The sequence below is a fragment of the Aulonocara stuartgranti genome (assembly GCF_965226115.1).
Source record: "Aulonocara stuartgranti genome assembly, chromosome: 13".
In the NCBI taxonomy this organism is placed as follows: domain Eukaryota; kingdom Metazoa; phylum Chordata; class Actinopteri; order Cichliformes; family Cichlidae; genus Aulonocara; species Aulonocara stuartgranti.
In genome coordinates this window covers 9,484,821-9,503,891 of record NC_138949.1, presented here as the reverse complement: position 1 = coordinate 9,503,891, position 19,071 = coordinate 9,484,821, and the positions used below count along the sequence as shown (strand labels likewise).

The following is a 19,071-nucleotide window of genomic DNA, read 5'->3' as shown; positions in this document are numbered from 1 at the left end:
ATCACCAATCAGAAGAAAATTGGCCACCTTGGCTTAACATTAATGGATGAGAGGGGTAATGCTACAGTCAAAGGCATCAAGTCAGTGATGAAATAGTAACAAGTTGGAGGCAGTCTAATTTCAGTTTGCAGCTGAATTGGTTGAATTAATCTTTACATGTAATCTGTTTACGACATGACGATTAAATGTGATAGAATGGCAAATCTTTGCCACTATTCTAACAACTCATCTGCATAATGTCTCTTTGCAACAGGGGACTGAACTCTTGTTGCCAGCATGTTGTATTCTAGTTATATTTCTATGTAAAAGCAGGGTTTCTGTGGGCCGCTCTTATTTTGCAGCGATTGTGTCACTATTTGTGGATGAATTTCTGAAGTTCTGTTTTATCAGGTTCCGACTATACTCTGAATGTACAGTGATGGAAAAAGTATTTTCGCCTTTGTGATTTCTTATTTTCTTCCACATTTTCACACTTAAATGTTTCAGCTCGTCTATCTTTGTCTGATTCTAAAAATTTTATGTGAAAACCTTCGCAAGAAATGCAAAAAACTTCCATCCAGTTTTGACTCGTGTGACTGAGCCATAAAAAGCAGTGCATCACCGCCCCTTGTAGCTAATATTTAAAAGCCTATTTTCTGACAGTGAATGAAAATTAACTCATTCACTGCCAGCCATTGGCAGTGAATGAGTTAAACCCATTAACTCATTCACTGCCATTGACGGCTATAGACGTCAATGGCAGTGAATGAGTTAAAGAACTGTTGTGAATAACAAAGACAATTAAACTTTCACAAACTTTCACACATCCTCTGACTTTTGACATAAAAAACAAACAAAAATAAACCCCCCAAAGAATTAGGTGTAGGTACAAACTTCTAAAGAACACTTAGTAATGTACGTATATATGTATACATGTGAGCCAATATTTATAACTTTGACCCTATGTGGATCATAGAAATCTAGAATAAAGTCAAACTTGCGCACACAATTCTTAATTTTTAGAGTTATTAAAGACAAATGTTGTAAAATCTAGAGAAAGAACAGTTCTAAGAAATCATTAAAAGCCCAAAATGACCCTGACATTCATGCCAGTGATGATTGTATGTAAACGTATGACCACAGCTGTATTGCTGCCATCTCTTGAGCTGTTTAGGTAATGTTGATGTTCAGTATGTGACATCCAAAACACCCTGGATAATGTATAAAACAGCAGCATCTCAGACCAAAACAAATGGTCTCATTTGACTCTGATATACACAACATGTAATAGAAATGACATCTCTGAACAAATATGAAGAAATGTAACAGTTAAAACATAGATTAAAATAATCTGCACCCATTTACCAGCAGGACTGGTTACATATCATTTTTCAGAACTCTTACAGCCAACTTCCTGTTATTTTACTAGTGTTTCCATGACAACGGGCACCCCCGTCCACTTCTGCTCTGCTACTGACACCTTTTGCAGAAGAATGTCACCAGCCAGCAGCAGCTTCAGCCTCACACAGTCATCAGAGCTGTATCTAACTCCAGGTGTAGAATTGCTCTGGCAACATCAGGAAATTTCAAACAGAGATGCTGGCTGAATGTGAACAGTAGGTCATTGTTTAACATGAATGCCCCGTAGACAGCCCGTAAAATACAACCCCTGAAAATATCAGGTGTTATGAGCAGCTCATAAAACAACAGGAACCGTCAAAAGCAGAACGTCTGGAAATTTCGATCTAAACAACAGCAATTCATCATGTTACGTGCGTTTCTGAAAAGACTAGACAGTTACAGAAACAATCACGTGCTGCATCCCAAATGACTGCAGCTACCGAGTGAACACGAGCCAAACAGAAACAGGATGAAATTATCTCCCTGGTACAATCTGATTTAAAGCTAACAATGGATGGTGTTAACCTCCCATAGCGCTCTCTGTGAATATCGCAGAGGGAAAAACAAACCTTGAGGAAACCTAAACAGTGGAAATGAATGAGGGGAAACCGTGGGTGGGTTAGCATAGGGAGGTGGGAGGTCACGCAGACACGCTAGCCTTCATAAATGTACATCATATTGAGCAGAGATAGAGATGTGCTGTACTGGTCACATACAGCGTAGCACCAGCGGCCCAGAAGGTAGTAGGACAGCGGGTCCTGCGGCTTCAGCTCAATGGCTTTATCCAGATGATCCTGAGAAGAGAAGCAGACAGACAGAGAGAAGATTTTCACTGTTGATTCATAGCACAGCTGCACCGCCTTCTGTTCTGACCTGATCTGTCCTGCTTCACCAACCCACAAGTATTTCACAAACACCTCTCACACACGCGATCTAGTCGAGCTACCGCACACTCCTGGCTGTCACACACCCTCCCTCGTTCTTTCCATTCTTCTTCTGTTTTTTTTTTTGTTTTGTTTTTTTTAAATATCTTCCCTCTCCAGGGCTCTATCTCTCGCTTTCACCTGTCAAAGAGTTTTGAGGGAAAACAGTGTTTGCTAGAGGCTGCTGACAGAAGATAAAATGCTACGTGCTGCTGTTCCACACTCTGATGCAACTTAATGACTGTAGGAGGGTCTTATTGGCTTAAACTGTGAAAATGACCATTCCTCTTTAGCCTAAGCACATGGAGAATGCAATGCCCAATATGCATAAATAGATGTAAAATGCATTGTTTGCATTATATTATTATTTGACCATTCCAAGAATTTGCAAGGTCAAAACTAGCTCTCCGTTCACATGCCTTACCTTAAAGACGTATCCGTTCTTTATCTTGTTTTGGATGGTGTCATATTCGGCCATAATTCCACACATGATGGCATACCTGTGGGGAGACACTGCTATTAGAGGTTCAGGCCATCCTACTCTTAAACAAGCTATGTGAAGAAACACCCCAAATAACCCTAAACAAACAAATCGTACCAAACAGCAAATTAATATTTAATGTTTTCAAGCCTGTATGATATCATAAAGGGTTCAAGGAACTGAAGTTGCAGGAACCGTATTGGCAATTCTTCTAACCCTTCTGCTTATTTATTATTTGGCACCAAATTTGTTGTGTGCAATAAAAACCTTTGAGTTCTGGAAACATGAAAGTTCATGAAGTGCTTCCAGGTCATCCAACACTCAGACCCAAAAACTTGAGGTGGTGCTGAAATAAGTTTTACAATTACATTCTACCCTTATAAATATATAAATGGAATGAAAACAGCCAGATCCTAGGATCCAAACTGCATATTTTTATTAATTATATTCTGTATTTGTTTTTATTGCGTAAACCATCCATGCAACTGGGACATTTGTCACACCACTGTGCTATAACACTGCAACTTGAGCCTTGGCTCTCTGTGCTTGGTGCTTCTTCAGGCATAGTACAAGTTTCTAAACAACAGAGGGGCCATGACTAAATTCAGGTGTAAAATGTAGTTATTGTTGTAAAGGTTGTGTGGTTTATTTGCAGCAAAACTCAGTTTCTATCTATATTTTTTACCAGATTGAAAGGAAACTAGCCTTAAAAGGAAAACCTAACCTCTAACATCGTTAGCTTTTCACACAATTTGGATTTTAAGCAAAACAACGGCAGCATCAGGCATTCTCGGTTCCCCGGTTCTGACAAAACAGAAGTTAAACAATGATATTTTGCAGGGGGCGGTGAGAAGCACAGAGATGGTCAGCAGCACCTCACAGTCACACCACCTTTTCTTTGGGTCACTAACAACCAAAGGGCCTCCAAAAAACCCACCATACTCAGTGGTCTGTGGAAAGACTCCTCATTAGACAGCACCAGCAAAGATAAGCTGCTCCATCTTATTCCCCCGCTCTCTAATTAATACGCTGGCCTTGGACCAGTGGGCAGGTGGAAGCGAAACAAAGGGCGATTTCAGCTCTGGGATCTGTAAGTCAGCATGACGCAGAGGGTTCGGAGAGGAGAGGAGTGAGCTGATCAAAGCCTTTTCACTGCACGGCTGCTTTAATCCTGCTGGTACTCTGTCAAACACCACCGAGCAACATAAACACCTTGTTATATGAAGGATCAGTGTGTGCAAAGGTCATCTGACAGCGTCGCCTGACACGGTGGCGGTGATGGGAGATGGAATCTACAACTGTACGTGTGTACTACAGTGTCTGGTATGTGTGAGTAGATTTTTTTAGCACAGTATAATGAAATGATGGGGGCTATGAAGTAAACTGCAGAGTATACTACACGATTAGCAGGTAATTACTAAATTAAGATCATGACGGCAGAAAGATTAATCTTATGAGCAAAGGAGGAGATTTCATTCAGCTGAGAATGTTCCAACTATTATCTGATCGGTATCTGATGAAAATAAATTAACAATCATTTTGGTTATGGTTGGATGAAACATCATAAAACATGAATCTTCACACGAACTACTCACACTTACTGGAAAATTGTCAGAGATGAGACACGCGTTAATCACATCACTTTTAAATGCTTTAAATTGGCCAAACACGGGCAGATGTAACTTTAAACAAAAAAGACGTGTTTATTTTTCTTAAGTGGAGCAGGGTGTGCCCATGCGCCCACTGGTTGGCGCTTGATGAGTGGAGCGCGCTACAACATCAGAGGAGCAGAGATGCTATCTGTCTGCAGTTGTGCTGCCTGGCTTCCAATGAAAACACACAGCTGGATGTAAATGCTTTGAGCAAATCTTTGACTGGCAACTAAATATCTGCAGATAGGAAACCAAGCCACGACACAGTTGGTTTGCACGTGACCGTTTCACTTAAAAAAAAAAAAAAAGTAAATTAGTAGTTAAAAGCTGCTCACAGTATTTAATGGTTCACTGTTAGCAAAGAGTTAAAGCAAAAGTTTTTCGTTGGACATTGCTGCTTTTATAGTCACTTCCAGTCCGCTCTTTATAACTGACCATTTTTTTCTCCCTTGCTTCTTAAGATGCTCAACGGTGACCTATGAATCGTTCAGGCACAAAAAAAAGGAATAACCCAGTGTTGAGTCTACAGATAACAGACAACTTAGCAAAGAACAATTTTAAATTGCATCTTTATGCACTTTGTTTCTACCATCCTGTTGCAAAAACACTTAATTTGTTCCATTTTCTTTAGCTGATCATCTATAAAAATGCCACAGAGTTTGACAGGCTTAGGATATTTATTTTAGACCATTAAGATGATTCTCAAAGGGGTATTACCTGAAAACTAAACAGTAACTCAAAGCCATGTCCTTAAGAACTGGGAGACACTGACACAGGGCCTGAGAGAGCCATCTGGCCCTTCATTTTATCCATCTACTGTTGACTGAAGCCGTATCAATAAAGGTCTCACAGGAGAAGCAGCGTTCAAAGAGTGATTCTTAAGGAAAGGAAACACGGAGCAAAGGTTGAACGACGGTTAATCAAACAATAACTTGTCTTAAAATCAGTTGCAACATGTTTTATGGAGTGATGAATCCAAATATGAAGTTTTTGGTTCAAATTGTAACCAGAATAGATTGAGATGGTCAGCTCGAAAACATAGTGGAGGCTCTGGCATGGACTACATTATTGACAAATTTTCATCCACAATGCACAATGATTGCTTAATTTTCCACATGACAATGATCCAAAACAGAACAAAAAGGCAACCAACAAGACAGAGCTTTGAATGTCCTGTAAGAAATATGGAGTACTATTCCTGAAAACTACTTGAAGTACTGAAAAATAAAGGTGTGTGTGCTATGTGTGTAGATTGTTCCTGTATAAAATGTCTCAAATCTCTTGAATGGATTAAATAAATTCAACAATTTGATATGTTTTGTAACTTTATAAATAGAATGTCATTGCTTCAGCGTGTCAACATGAGGATTAGCCGTTTTGGTGTTTGTTACCCAATCTCTGTAAATTAAATTCTGCTGTGATTAAACTATAAAGCAATGTTTTGACATTGTGGCAGCAATTTTTGAAATACTTTTAGACAATAATAATTAACCATGAAAATCTATCTACAAATACGTACATCAAAAAGTCCAATGGGCTCTAATGACATACATGCATTATATGTACGTGTTGCAATATGCTGATGTGATTAAATGCAATAAATCTAGACAGTAACAACACGAGGAGACCAAATACAACCAAAGAAGAGCAACTAAGATCAATTATTTCCCAGGTGACAGCTGTGGGAAAGATTGCCCAACATTCAGCTTACTGCAAAGACATATTTTAGCCTCCCACTCAATGATTAACACCAACATTCAGCATGAAGCAATTCAAACAGTGTTTACTAACACATGTTCCCCAAGAAAAGATTTGGTAGAGTAGCTAATTATTGGACCATTATTGGACCAGCAGCTGGACTGTGGGAAGTAAGCAGATGTCTGTCTGGGTTAGAATCTGCAAACACCATACAGGAGATCAAGTGTGGCATTTTGGGGTTTATTGTCACTCTGTGAAAACAGGATTGAAATGCACCAGATCCTCAGTGGAGTGTGGGCAGAGGGTAAGTGGAGGGAGTGTATGAGGAAATTAGATGCGAAGGTGTACAAAGGTGCGTTTGCCCTTAGGGTCTACCTGCTGTTGTTTATCCTTTCATTTTTACTGATAGTTGAAATTCTATCTCATATTTGAGTCTCTAAGGCAAGAAAAGAAAAAGGAATCAGGAAAGAGTACAATAACAGGAGGACAGAGCTCTTAATTGTGCAAGGTCAGCCTACGTTGTTAACAGACTCAATATCACCGACTATACTTGGCAAAAAGCCCCAAGTCTCAGCTGCATGGAAGAAGCAGCAGATTGACTTTCACATCCAAACACACAGAGCTCATTGAACTTTACACCATCAGGCACCTGTTCAGACTAAAAGCCGTACAGAAACAGGAGGAGAAACTTGAGGAATTTCGGCTAACCTGTGTGAGAGTATGCGAGTTTGCTCAAGACAAAATTAGTTGATTTTGTTTTTCTATGCGTGGGAGACGAAATTCATGGCACGATAAGTGTTCCAACGGTGTACAAAGAGGTGTGAAGTTTAAGCAGACACAGGCTTTCCAAGGCTGCTGGGAACACAGCACAGTGCTGCCACCAATTATGAGGCACGTGTTTAAAATTAGGGTTGTCATTGCAAAGTTCAAAGTTACTCCATCCTCCTGTCCTCCTCTGTCTCCCTGCTTAATCCGTGGGTCTTTGTATCATCAGTGAGGCTCTAAAGTCGGGGATTTACTTTGGATCAATGAAAATGCACCTATATACAAAGCCAGAGATACAAGAATGCCATCACGCCTCCCGTCAGTCAGATTACACAAACCGGCCTCCACGCTCAATGTCCCCAAAGCCCCACACGTATGCGTATGCATTCATCTAATGTCATACACGTGGTCAATACATTAGCCCTGTAAATAGACACAATAGCTATAGACTGAGTGCTTTTGAAAACTGAAACCTGGGAGAGGAGAAATTGAAGTATTAAGAGTTGACATGGACATAAAATTTATTTTAGTGCGGAGTACACTGGTAGTATGCAGGGGTAGAGGTGCTCTTTGAATAAGTTAAGTGCCTCTACACACATCCAACTTCAAAAGAGTCCTTATTCACCTTCTACTCAAAAAGACTGCATGACATAATGGGAAAGTATGTGTAATCTCTCCTAAGGTGACCACTGTTACCTCATCACTTAAAGCCTTAAACAACCATAAAACCCCAGAGAGGATGTGTTTTGTTCTTGTATGAGGTCCTACTGTCTCCAAACTTTGGTTAGTTATTATTTTTTAACAATAGTTTTAAATAAGGAAGTCATTTTTTTTGTTTTTAGTATAATCCTTGTTTTTGATGGAGGTGTAATGATGACGTCAACATCAACGTTATCAAACGTAGACACATAAAAAGAGGTTTCTTGATTTCTTTTTTTAAAACGGAATGTTGTTTCTTAATTTTTTAACAATATTATTCAATTCATTCCAATTTTATTTATATTGTGCCAAATCACAACAACAGTTGCCTCAAGGTGCTTTTAGAGTATAGCTACTATAGTAAGGTCATAACTTTAGCATTAACTTTATTCTACATAACCACATGTAAACATACACACAATGAAGACCCTTTGATCTATAACTTGTTACCGACATATTCCTAACTACATTTGCTTATATACCAATATTTGCTAGCAATTTGCGAGCAACAGATATGGTTGATACACTGGTCATTCGTCATTTCATTACTGTCAGTCTCACTGCTTTAAAAAAAATGAAAACAAAACAAAAACACAAAACAGTGCTTCACTGAAACTGTGAACCAAGCTGAAACAGAAAACTAAGAGTTCAGTAAAGTTTTTCTACTATTTCTGCAGAATGTGTCATCTCTCTTAACTGGGGATGGGTACCACTGTCCGGTTCTGACATAAACGGTAGTAACCAGACCGAAAAGCAGCGCACATTTCGGTGCTTTATTTCGGTGCTTTTTTTCCCTGAGCTGTGATACACTTCTAGCCAATAATTTTACGTTTCCGAGGATAGTAGGCGGGTCCAGGTACGTACGTTCTGTTAGAGCAGAGCTACAGATTAAAAATGCCCAAGGCGAAGCGGTCAAAAGTCTGGCTGTACTTCACAGCAAAAGATGCAAACTCAGCAGCCTGCAACAAGTGCTTTAAGCTGATACTGTGATACTGTCAAAGGAGGTAACACCAAGAATCCGATTAAACACCTGGCGCCGCATAGCGTTTTTTTTTAAAAGCCCAGAAATGCGCCGTATGATAGCTTGCTGCGAGACCTCACACCGAGCACATCTACTGTGCGTAGGTTGCCTGTTATCGGACCCGGAGTTAGCAATATCCCCCAAAAACACGAAGAGGAGAGTCCTGGCCCCTAGCCCTGTCAGTGTAGCAGAAATGATGACGGATGATGATGCAGCAGCAGCCGTTCTTCTCTGCGTGAGTAGCTTAATGTTGTTCGCGTGTAATTTACGTTTAGTAGGCTAACCACGTTATTACATTAATGCATGTAAGGTGAACTAGCAAACACCATCATAGCTACATGCGGTTGTCTTCTTGTTTGATGGCAGATACTCCCTTCACCCTGGCCAAAAAGGCTAAAATGACCAAAGAAAAAGTGGAAAACAGTTAAACATGAGAGGTTTTGGACAAAGTTTGTGTTTTTTCCCATTAAGCACTGCTTCCAGCCAAGAGTGATACCATATATGCCCCATAGCTGCAGAAAAGGCTAACATTGTTATCTTTTTACAAAAAACCAGCTGAACATGAGAGGTTTTTGGACCAATTTTGTGTTCTCCAGTCTTTAAGCACCGGTTTGAGCACCGGCACCGTTTCAAAAGTACCGATTTGGCACTGGTATCGGATAAAACCTAAACGATACCCATCCCTATTCTTAACTCTTGGCACAATCAGTCAACGCATCATTAAAAGGCAGACCAAGCTTCCAGGTTGGATTTACTTGTCATGCCGTTTGTACCAGGTAACAAAAATCGGGAGTTTCCCTAGAAGAAGAAGAAATACTGAAGCATGCCAGCAGGTGTGACATTATTTAAGGTGGGTGACACTGACAACAGTAAGGATTTGCTTACCTCATTAATTGAAACTTTAAACATAACACAGCAAATTGTAATTTTTTTGCGTTAGATCTATTTTGATCTGGTATCATTCAGAGTATACAGTATTGGCTGGGCGTAATGAATGAAGTAACATAACGGGTGGGGTTCTATAAGGAGTAGTTCTGACTATGGCAGTCCAAACATTTCAAAAGCTTGACCAAAAAAGACAACACCCATCTATTGAAGATGAGACAACCAGAAGATACTGCTTATTGTCCACGTGTTAGCTGTGTAATGGATTCAGTATGTGTCCAAGTCTTGGTCATGATGGAGACAAGTGCTGAAAAGTAAAAGGCTTGGAAGATTTTTTTTGGCAAAAAATATTCAGTTATGTTTTTAAATAGTTTGAATTTGAATATACAAATATTTAACTTGAGCATCTTGACATTTTCACTAAATTCACACAAGAATCCAATAGAAATTTGCAGCAACATTTACTTTGCATTTATGTTGGAGAATTCTCCTCACGTTGCCGTGCGTACTTTATCTGAAAGGTAAGAATGTCAAATCTTGTCATAAGAAATTGTTTTTCTCCAAGTGACAGTGGATATTTTCTAAGGCTTTGATGCAAGTGAGAAAGGCTACTTTAGTGTCCATTAAACCTTGATCACGTTTCTCAAAATAATGTCCTTTAATGACCTTGTAGTACCATATCACCCCATTAGAGCACTTCGCTCTCGCACTGCAGGCCTACTTGTTGTTCCCAGAGTATTTAAAAGTAGAATGGGAGGGAGAGCTTTCAGTTTTCAGGCACCTCTTCTGTGGAAACAGCTTCCAGTTTGGATTCGGGAGACAGACACTATCTCTACTTTTAAGATTAAGCTTCAAACTTTCCTTTCTGCTAAAGCATATAGTTAGGGCTGGACCAGGTGACCCTGAATCTTCCCTTAGTTATGCTGCAATAAGCGTAGGCTGCTGGGGGATTCCCATGATGCATTGAGTTTTTCCTTTCCAGTCACCTTTCTCACTCACTATGTGTTAATAGACCTCTCTGCACTGAATCATACTTGTTATTAATCTCTGTCTCTCTTCCACAGCATGTCTTTATCCTGTCTTCCTTCTCTCACCCCAACCGGTCGCAGCAGGTGGCCCCGCCCCTCCCTGAGCCTGGTTCTGCCGGAGGTTTCTTCCTGTTAAAAGGGAGTTTTTCCTTCCCACTGTTGCCAAAGTGCTTGACAATAGGGGGTCATACCATTGTTGGGTTTTTCACTGTATGTATTATTGTAGGATCTACTGTACAATATAAAGCACCTTGAGGTGACTGTTGTTGTGATTTGGCGCTGTATAAATAAAGTTGAATTGGAATTGAATTATATCATGAGCAGTAAAAGATACAGTAAAGGTAACAAAATTGTTTATGTTGTCCGTTTTTGAATTATCTTCAAGTTCCCTACAATAAATGTTATGTAGTAAAGAATACTAGGGATTCAAAACATTTTCTTCCATGATCCAAACTTAATTTCCTGATGGAGAAATCATGTCATTTAGAACTGCTGTCAAGGGGAAAGGCAAAGTCCTTCGAAGTAAACTAGACAGTTGACTAATGTTAAGGTTCAAAATTGAGGAAGGAGAGTACAAACCACCCATGGTCCAGAAGCTCTTGGTCAAACAATGATTTTAATGACTACACACGTGTGGGAAGACACTCTGTACGCAGACAGCAAGTAGTCTTCGACTTCCTCAAAGCATACACAGATTTTATACCGTCAGGGCTTGATTTACTGACGCCCCTTCATGCGTCACAGACAGGATATGTATATATCCTGTCTGTGACGCATTTCAGTGAGCCACTGGCTCGATGTTTCGGTTAGACTTTTGAATCATTTTACCACTTAGAGTAGACCAAGCAATTTGTCCCTTTCTAATCATGATGCCCTATTACACTACCTGGAATACTGTTGGCTGCAATAGACACACCCCACCGTGAAGCATATTTGGCCTAGAAAAGCCAGGGTAGGTGTATTTAGAGACATACTTTATGTGATATGCCATGCAAACTGCAGATGCAACAAAGCAGGTTTGTTTAGACAGTCCCCCTCACCCAACCAGCTCGACTGTCACTCATAGATGCAAGGGTGACAGGAGTTTACTGGCAGCCATTTATAAATCCACTGCAATTTCAATAACGATTTGGGCTTTCAATTTTCAGTTGTGCCTACACCGTTTATCACTTTTACATCTTTGACTTCCAGGTAAATCGCAATCAATCAATTTAAACACCTTAAATGAGGTCACACGGCAGAAAAAAAGTCCAAAAAGACATTCTTTCACTGGTATGTAAAGTCTATAAGTAGTTTCAGTGGCTGAGCAGAAACTGACTGGCAGCCTGTTTAATCAACATCTGTGAAACTGTGACAAGCTGAACAGCATTCAGGAAAACAGGTGACAAGTTTTCTCACGGCATCAGTACACTAAGTAAACAGTTACCTCAGACATAAACTTCCTTGCAACACTGCCTGGCACCGTCCCCACTCCCTGCCTCCTCCCTTCCCAAAGTGCAGCTTTACCTACTTTGCTCTGTCCGTTCAACTTAGATGCTGTTTATGCTCGGTTTAAGAATCTTACAAATTCCATCAGTGGATACAGGATTAAGAATTAAGGTTTTTTCTTTTTTCAAAGCCGTTCCTCTTAATTAGCTAAACAACTACAGCCTTATTTTTCACCTGCTGTCTCGAGTGCTGCGGTATGTGCATGAGCTAATGCTAATTATTCCCTAACGAACAGAACAAATAGGACTTCTGGTGCAAGCGGGCCGTTTTCTGTGAGAGAACTTTGTGTGCCTATACATAAAGTAACCACATAATCTCAAATACACTGGACACTCATTTATGAAATGCAAGTACCAGTAAACACTTTAAATTGGAAACGTTTTTTAGAATGGCCTCCATTAAGGACAAGTTTAAAAAAAAAAAAAAAAAGCTAGATAAATGTGCTCGCATTTTATTGGAGCTGTGCGCGTGTGTGTTCTGAAGAAATCATAACTGTATCTAGTGCAATTTTCATCTCTCCGTTTCAGCCACAGATTCCATCAGTCAAGTTTTGACATGAGCAGTGTTTCAGATGGAGGAATGCATTGGGGCCTGCACAAATACAAACGGGATGCACGCCATCAGGCCCACTATGCAGAGCTAATTAAAAGCAAGGGGATTTTTGCTTGAGTCACAGACTGACTGGGGTGGTGTACAAGTGGAGAGGAGGTATTCCTGATATCCTTTCCTTTAATTTGTCCGGGAATAATCTGTGACTGCCACTTACACTAAGGACCACAGAGGACAAATAATAGTCATTTTGTCTGTTAGCGTCAGATTCAACAAAGGTATCATTAAATTATGCTGATGTTTTGTGACAAGAACATGTAAAATGAAAATAAATGCCTTGGAGCGACCTGTTCAGCAGCACATCCCTAAGCGCTGAATACGTACGGCTACAAACAATGCATGTACAACTTGCACTGCTGTGAAGCAACTAACAACCTGCAGAAAAAGTTAACTGTTGCAACTTCTGCAGACACGAGTTACTCCACTATAACCGTCAGTCGAACTGAGCCAAGCTTGTGCTTACATTCCTAAATTGGATGAGATGCTATCAGGTGGATGAGGGGCTGATCCGAAGGAAGGAGATGTTTGAGATGTAAGCTACTACTATCTGACAAGCATACATGCTTTCAAAGGATGCGGCAGTGCTCTGCTGAAGGACACCATTTCACTCGTATTTTACATATTGCAGGGCTTTCTGGTTGGGTGTAAAGCATAAACCAACAAATTCATATTTAAATTGCTTTTTTCATTTACCCGTGTGAGTTTTCTCTTTTCTTGTTCAAGCTGCATTTAGTAGGCTACCCAAAGGAAATGCCTGAGTCAGACGTTCATCTATTCAAACACAGAGGAACAGGCGCTCCAGGGTAACAAGTCACTCAACCCTACTGACACCTCTGATCTGGGGAAAGTACCTGCATTTGTGCTTTCATTTGGTCTCATAGCATTTAACTTAAAATTAGCTGGATTAGAAATCTGCATAACATTGATTCTCACATAATGGGACTTCTCTCATATTCAGGCTAAGCCTCATCTCAGACATCTTTCATTGCGAAAATCAGAAAGAGTTTATTGAACAGAAGAAAGTTGCATTTAAATGATAACAAGCATAAGGAAACGGCTCAGACCTACCACTGATGACTTTCAGCACATGTAGGATTTAAGCTCACTGCTTCCTCGCCAACTTTCTTCCCTGAGAGGAAAGAGAAAAAGACAGATAAACGGATAACGATCCTCTGCTGAAACATAAATCTGACACACACTCTGCAACCTGGACATTCTTGTTCTACGGGACGAAAGAACAGAGACTGGATTAGTACAATCAAGGGGTGTGTTGACTAAGAAAGCACAACAGGACACACATAAATCAAGAAGCATCAATGGGCACTGGATTAAAGCAATAAAACAGAAGTTACATCAAATGCAATCCAGGAAGACAGCTCAGTTTTTAATCCTTCATCACTTAGTGGAATGCGTTTCATTTTGTCCGCTCTATTAATATCTAAAAGAATGTTAAACATGATTCTTTGCTACTTTAAAATTTCAAGGCTTTGACACGTTCAAATGCTTTGAGACAGGTGCCTTAGCAGGAAGCACCTGGCTGGCTCTGCTTAGAGGTACAATGATGAGAAAGGATTACAGAGAAACAGGTCAGTCCAGTATGAAAACGAAAACAAACAAACAAAAAAAACAAAAAAACAAAACAGCCTCTGTTTGGAAAAATAAAACCCACTGTGGTCAAATGTAAACGATTAAGAATAAAGCAAATTAGGTCAAAGAACAAAGTGTTTGTTATCATTAAGTTAATATGAAAGTATCCTCTTTTTTGAGCGTATTACCTATGTACACAGGACAAAGATGGCAACATAAAAGGACAATTTTCTGAAGTTAACTTCAGACACAAGTATTGTAAATGCTCCTAGGGTCACCTAATCCTTTTAACACTTAAAGTAGCTCATAGGAGACATTTTGTTGTTACATTTTTTTAATTTATAGATAAAAATACACAAATGTCAGTTTTCATCTGGAACAGTCCAATCGTCAATTGAAAAACTGTCTTTGTTTCATTTAAGTGTACAGTACCATTAGCTCCACTGAGCCTACACTCACCTGCCACCTCATGGATTACACCTTGCTAGTATTGCTGCTTTGTGGCACAGATTCAACAAGATGCTAGAAACATTCCTCACAGGAATCCAGGAAATCCCACAGCCACTCTAATGGACTGAGCTCTGGTTACAGTGGAGGGTATTTTGAAGTCAGTGAACTCTGCCACGTTAGAGAAACCACTAACATCACTGAGATGACACGTTATCCTGCTGAAAGCAGCCATCAGAAGATGCACTTTGGTCATGACGGGATGGACACGGCCAATAACAACACTCAGATAGGTTGTTGCATCACACCACCACCAACTGCCTGAACCTTTGATACAAGGCAGGATGGATCCAAGATTTTAATGCTGCTGACACCAAATTCTGACACAGCCAATCATTTTGTCAATCTTCTACTGTGTAGTTCTGGTGAGCCTCTGTGAACTGTAGCCTGACCATTCTCTGTTTTCAGACCTAAAGATGGCTGTGTGGAACAATCCCAGTAGATCAGCAGTTTCTGAAATACTCCGACCAGCCTGTGCTACAACGACTACACCACATTCAAAATCACCTTCAGTACTCATTCTGATGCTGAGTTTAAACTTCAGCAGGTTGTCTTGATCATGTCTACATTACTAAATGCACTAAGTTACTGATTACATGATTAGATATCCAGGTTAATGGGCATCTGTACAGATGTACCTAAAAGCAGCCATTGAGTTTATTAGAATTAGAACCTAGACTTGTTGAAATTAAAAAGATGAGGTACTAGACACCAATGTTTGGGGGTTTACGTTGAACAGAAATTAGAGTAAATGACTAGAATATAACACTATACAAGGATCTTTGCACTGGTCATTGCAGAAGTTGTGACTCAGTGCTGTTTAAAGAACTGAATTTTTCTAGAAGTGTTGTGTAATTAACTTAAGCAATATGCTTAACTGAAGATACTGAAGATACATGAACGTGTTGCATCTAAGCTAGTATGACAGATAAATACCAATCCAGGGCTATGTTTGGTCCAAGCTTGCCAAGCACTCCTGCCAATTCCCTGACATTGCTTAAAACCACATTTGGATTTGGGTATTCCAGATGAGACACTGACTTTTGAGGGTTGGCCAGTGTAACAGTCGGATTTATTATAAGATAACATCTCATATCCAGCGTAGAATGCTAGTCAAACGAGACATGAAACAAGTTTTAGTAAATTACCAGTCTCTGCGTAGGTCTTCTTCTCCTCCAGAGTCAAGCTGATGTCATGGACGTCACAGTAAGCTCGGGTTAGCCGCCAAAGAAATGTCGAATTTTGTCCAAACTAGAGAAGTACATGAAAGTACACAACTCCATCACACTGTTTTTTATTTATTATGGAGACAAACACGAATTAATGAAATGTATATGCACCTCTTCTCTTTGTTCCAAAAGGATATTAAGACTTTCCCGTTTGTCAGACTCACAGCCCTGATGCAAACGGTCAATCTGCTCAATGAGGAGAGACAACTTGTCCACAGGATGCTCTTGATCCCTCTCTTCTGCATCACTTAGCTCATCCTCCTCTGAGTCTGTCAGCGCAGTCATGTACCTGTAAGTACAAACAAATGGCAAAAGAATGAGGTGCAGCTTCATTTTGCTGTCAGCATGTGCAATTAAACGTTACTGATGTGGATTAGAAAGCTGTGCTGAACGCGTACATGCAGACCACACCGTCTCCATCCTGCTATCAGCAAAGTGCATACGCTAAACTCAAGAAGAATTAATAAACCGCCCTACATGTGAGGTGAACTCACCCCAGCTGAGGAGCTTTTCAGATTTTGATTGATCAATCAAAATCCTGTCATCATGAGAATTTTTACAAGCCACTCTGTGCCACATACTGATTATAAAGAAGCCCTATTCACTGCCTGTTTATGCACAAAAAAAAAAGGCACCAGGTTTGTTTATATAAGTTGGTCTGTTAATTGTTTAAAAATACTAGCTCTTAAGGAATTCCTAAAGTCTAACTTTAGTTACCTGAAGGCTTTTTCACAAACACAAGGAGACTTGTTTAGCACTGTGAGGCACGCAATGCCTGTGTTAGAAGTTTTATGGTGCCCTTTCAATGGCTGCACACGCACACTGACTCCCTAAGCTAACACTTAAATAGCAATGGCAGAAAAAAAATACCCATATTAAAAAGGCAGGTGAAAATGAAAGACAGACAAAGGTAAAAAATATGAAAGGCTTCTATTAAGTGTTGGCAGTGGCTGCATATGCGTCATTGGTGGTTAAGAGAATGTTTTGGGCTGTGAGCCATGGTTCTGAAGGGATGTGTCGGAGCGGGCCTCAGACATAAACCCTGTGGACCCAACAGGTGCCTTGTGCTGCAGGGCTGCTTGCCAGTTCCACCCCATAACACACGCACGCACACACACACGCACACACACACACACACACACACGCACACACAGAGCCCTGGGTGCAGTGATTACAGGAGTAATATGAGGGCATTTGAACTGCAGAGATTTTCCTTAGCCAAGAAAGCAACTGTTGATGATGAAGTGCCACTACAGTAAAAGTCAAGTGCACAAATCGACTTATACACTGAAATTATGGGAGTTTTTCCCACTTTTCAATCAATTTTACTTCAATGAAAATGCTTTTTAACCCCTATCAATATTTTTATACAAACAGTTAAGTGCATGATAGTTTACACTGTAGGAAAGGTGACCAGCTACCGAGAAATATTATATTCCCAGGGATCCCAGAGGCTATGTTGTCGGGGGGCTTTTTCCCCGTGGTAGGCTCTCCCATGGCAAATTGCTCCTGGGTGAGGGACCAGACAAAGAGTGATTCAAAAACCCCAATGAGTGAAAGATCTAGAGAATATCTCACCCTAGCCCGGGATAGGGTTACTGGGGCCCTGCCCTCGGGACAGGTGGGGAAGGTGCCCAAGGGCGAGTGCCTGGGGATGGGCCTTAGTCTAAGACACACCAGGCAGGCACATCCCAAATGAGGGACATGGGCCCACCCTGCAGTAGGCCCGCCACTCGCAGGAGGTGCTGTAGGAGTCTGGTGCAGTGTGTGCTGGGCGGGGGCCAGGGGTGCAAACCCTGGTGGACTGATCCCCAGCTCGAACCCGAGCAGGGTTCTGTTTCTGGACTTCTGTGCAAACCAAAGTTTGTCCACAACGAACACGATTTTGAAATAAGGACACCCAAGGCCACAGGTCGATGACAGATTTTGTAATCGTATCATCAGATCTAAGGCCGTATGTTCTGGACACTTGGGTGAAGACAGGTGCCTAAATGTATAGTGAGGGTTACCTTCAACTCTTACCACCATTGACAGCATTCCGAGGGAGAATGGGGACATTGAGTCCGAATAGACCATGTTTAATACCTTAATTGCTGAAGTTTCTCCACTGAGCTGCAGCCACAAGGTGGTTGGTGTCTGTCTTGGTGGTAACCTTTGAACCAGATGGTGGGCACTGAGCCAGTTAAACAACTCCTTGGAGGCATCCACTCCAGGGGATGAAGTTTACCCAGAGTTCTTGAAAGCTCTGGATGTTGTAGGGCTATCTTGGTTGGCAGGAATGAGAATCAGCATCTCCAAGTCGGAGGCCATGGTCCTCAGCTGGAAAAGGGTGGAGTGCCTACTCCAGGTCAGGGACAAGTTACTGCCCCAAGTGAAGGAGTTTTTCCAATTCAATTTTCTTTATATAGCGCCAAATCACAACAACAGTCACCTCAAGGCGCTTTATATTGTAAGGTTTACCCTACAATAATACATACAGTAGAGTTTAAGTATCTTGGGGTCCCACCAAGAGGAAGCCACAGGGCAGACCCAGTACATGTTGTAGAAATTATATCTCCCAGCAGGCCTCTGGGAACACCTAGGTGTTATCCTGGACAAGCTGGAGGAAGTGGCCGTAGAGAGGGAGGTCTGGGCCCAGATAAGAGAAAGAAAGTGGATGGATGGACTATCGCTTTTACCACTGTTATAAATTTGAGAATTGGACTGCATAAAGATTAATCATTTGCCATAATGTCTGGAATCTATGAGCAGGGTTTCTTTCCCGCGAGATGTCTTTAGGAGCGATCATGGCTCAAGAGTTGGCAGTTCGTCTTGTAATCAGAAGGTTGCCGGTTCGAGCCCCGGCTCCGACAGCCTTGGTCGTTGTGTCCTTGGGCAAGACACTTCACCCATTGCCTACTGGTGGTGGTCAGAGGGCCCGATGGCGCCAGTATCCGGCCTCTGCCAGTGCGCCCCAGGGCAGCTGTGGCTACAATGCAGCTTGCCATCACCAGTGTGTGAATGTGTGTGTGAATGGGTGGATGACTGAATGTAGTGTAAAGCGCTTTGGGGTCCATAGGGACTAAGTAAAGTGCTATACAGGCCATTTACCATTTAACTTCAGATGCCCCCTCTGCCTT

The 19,071-nt window shown here is 41.0% G+C and overlaps 1 protein-coding gene across 3 annotated transcripts in view; it reads right to left on the bottom strand.

The window, feature by feature from the left end:
- rmdn2 (regulator of microtubule dynamics 2) overlaps window positions 1-19,071 on the bottom strand; it is a 39,563-nt gene that overhangs the window by 5,452 nt on the left and 15,040 nt on the right. For all 3 annotated transcript variants that reach the window (XM_082556420.1, XM_082556419.1, XM_082556418.1), the window contains exons 3-7: window positions 16,064-16,241; window positions 15,872-15,974; window positions 13,698-13,758; window positions 2,728-2,803; window positions 2,097-2,174 (exon numbers count right to left, since the gene is read on the bottom strand). In XM_082556420.1, coding sequence (XP_082412546.1) covers window positions 2,097-2,174; window positions 2,728-2,803; window positions 13,698-13,758; window positions 15,872-15,974; window positions 16,064-16,241 — 496 coding nt within the window. The remainder of the gene's footprint in view (window positions 1-2,096; window positions 2,175-2,727; window positions 2,804-13,697; window positions 13,759-15,871; window positions 15,975-16,063; window positions 16,242-19,071) is intronic.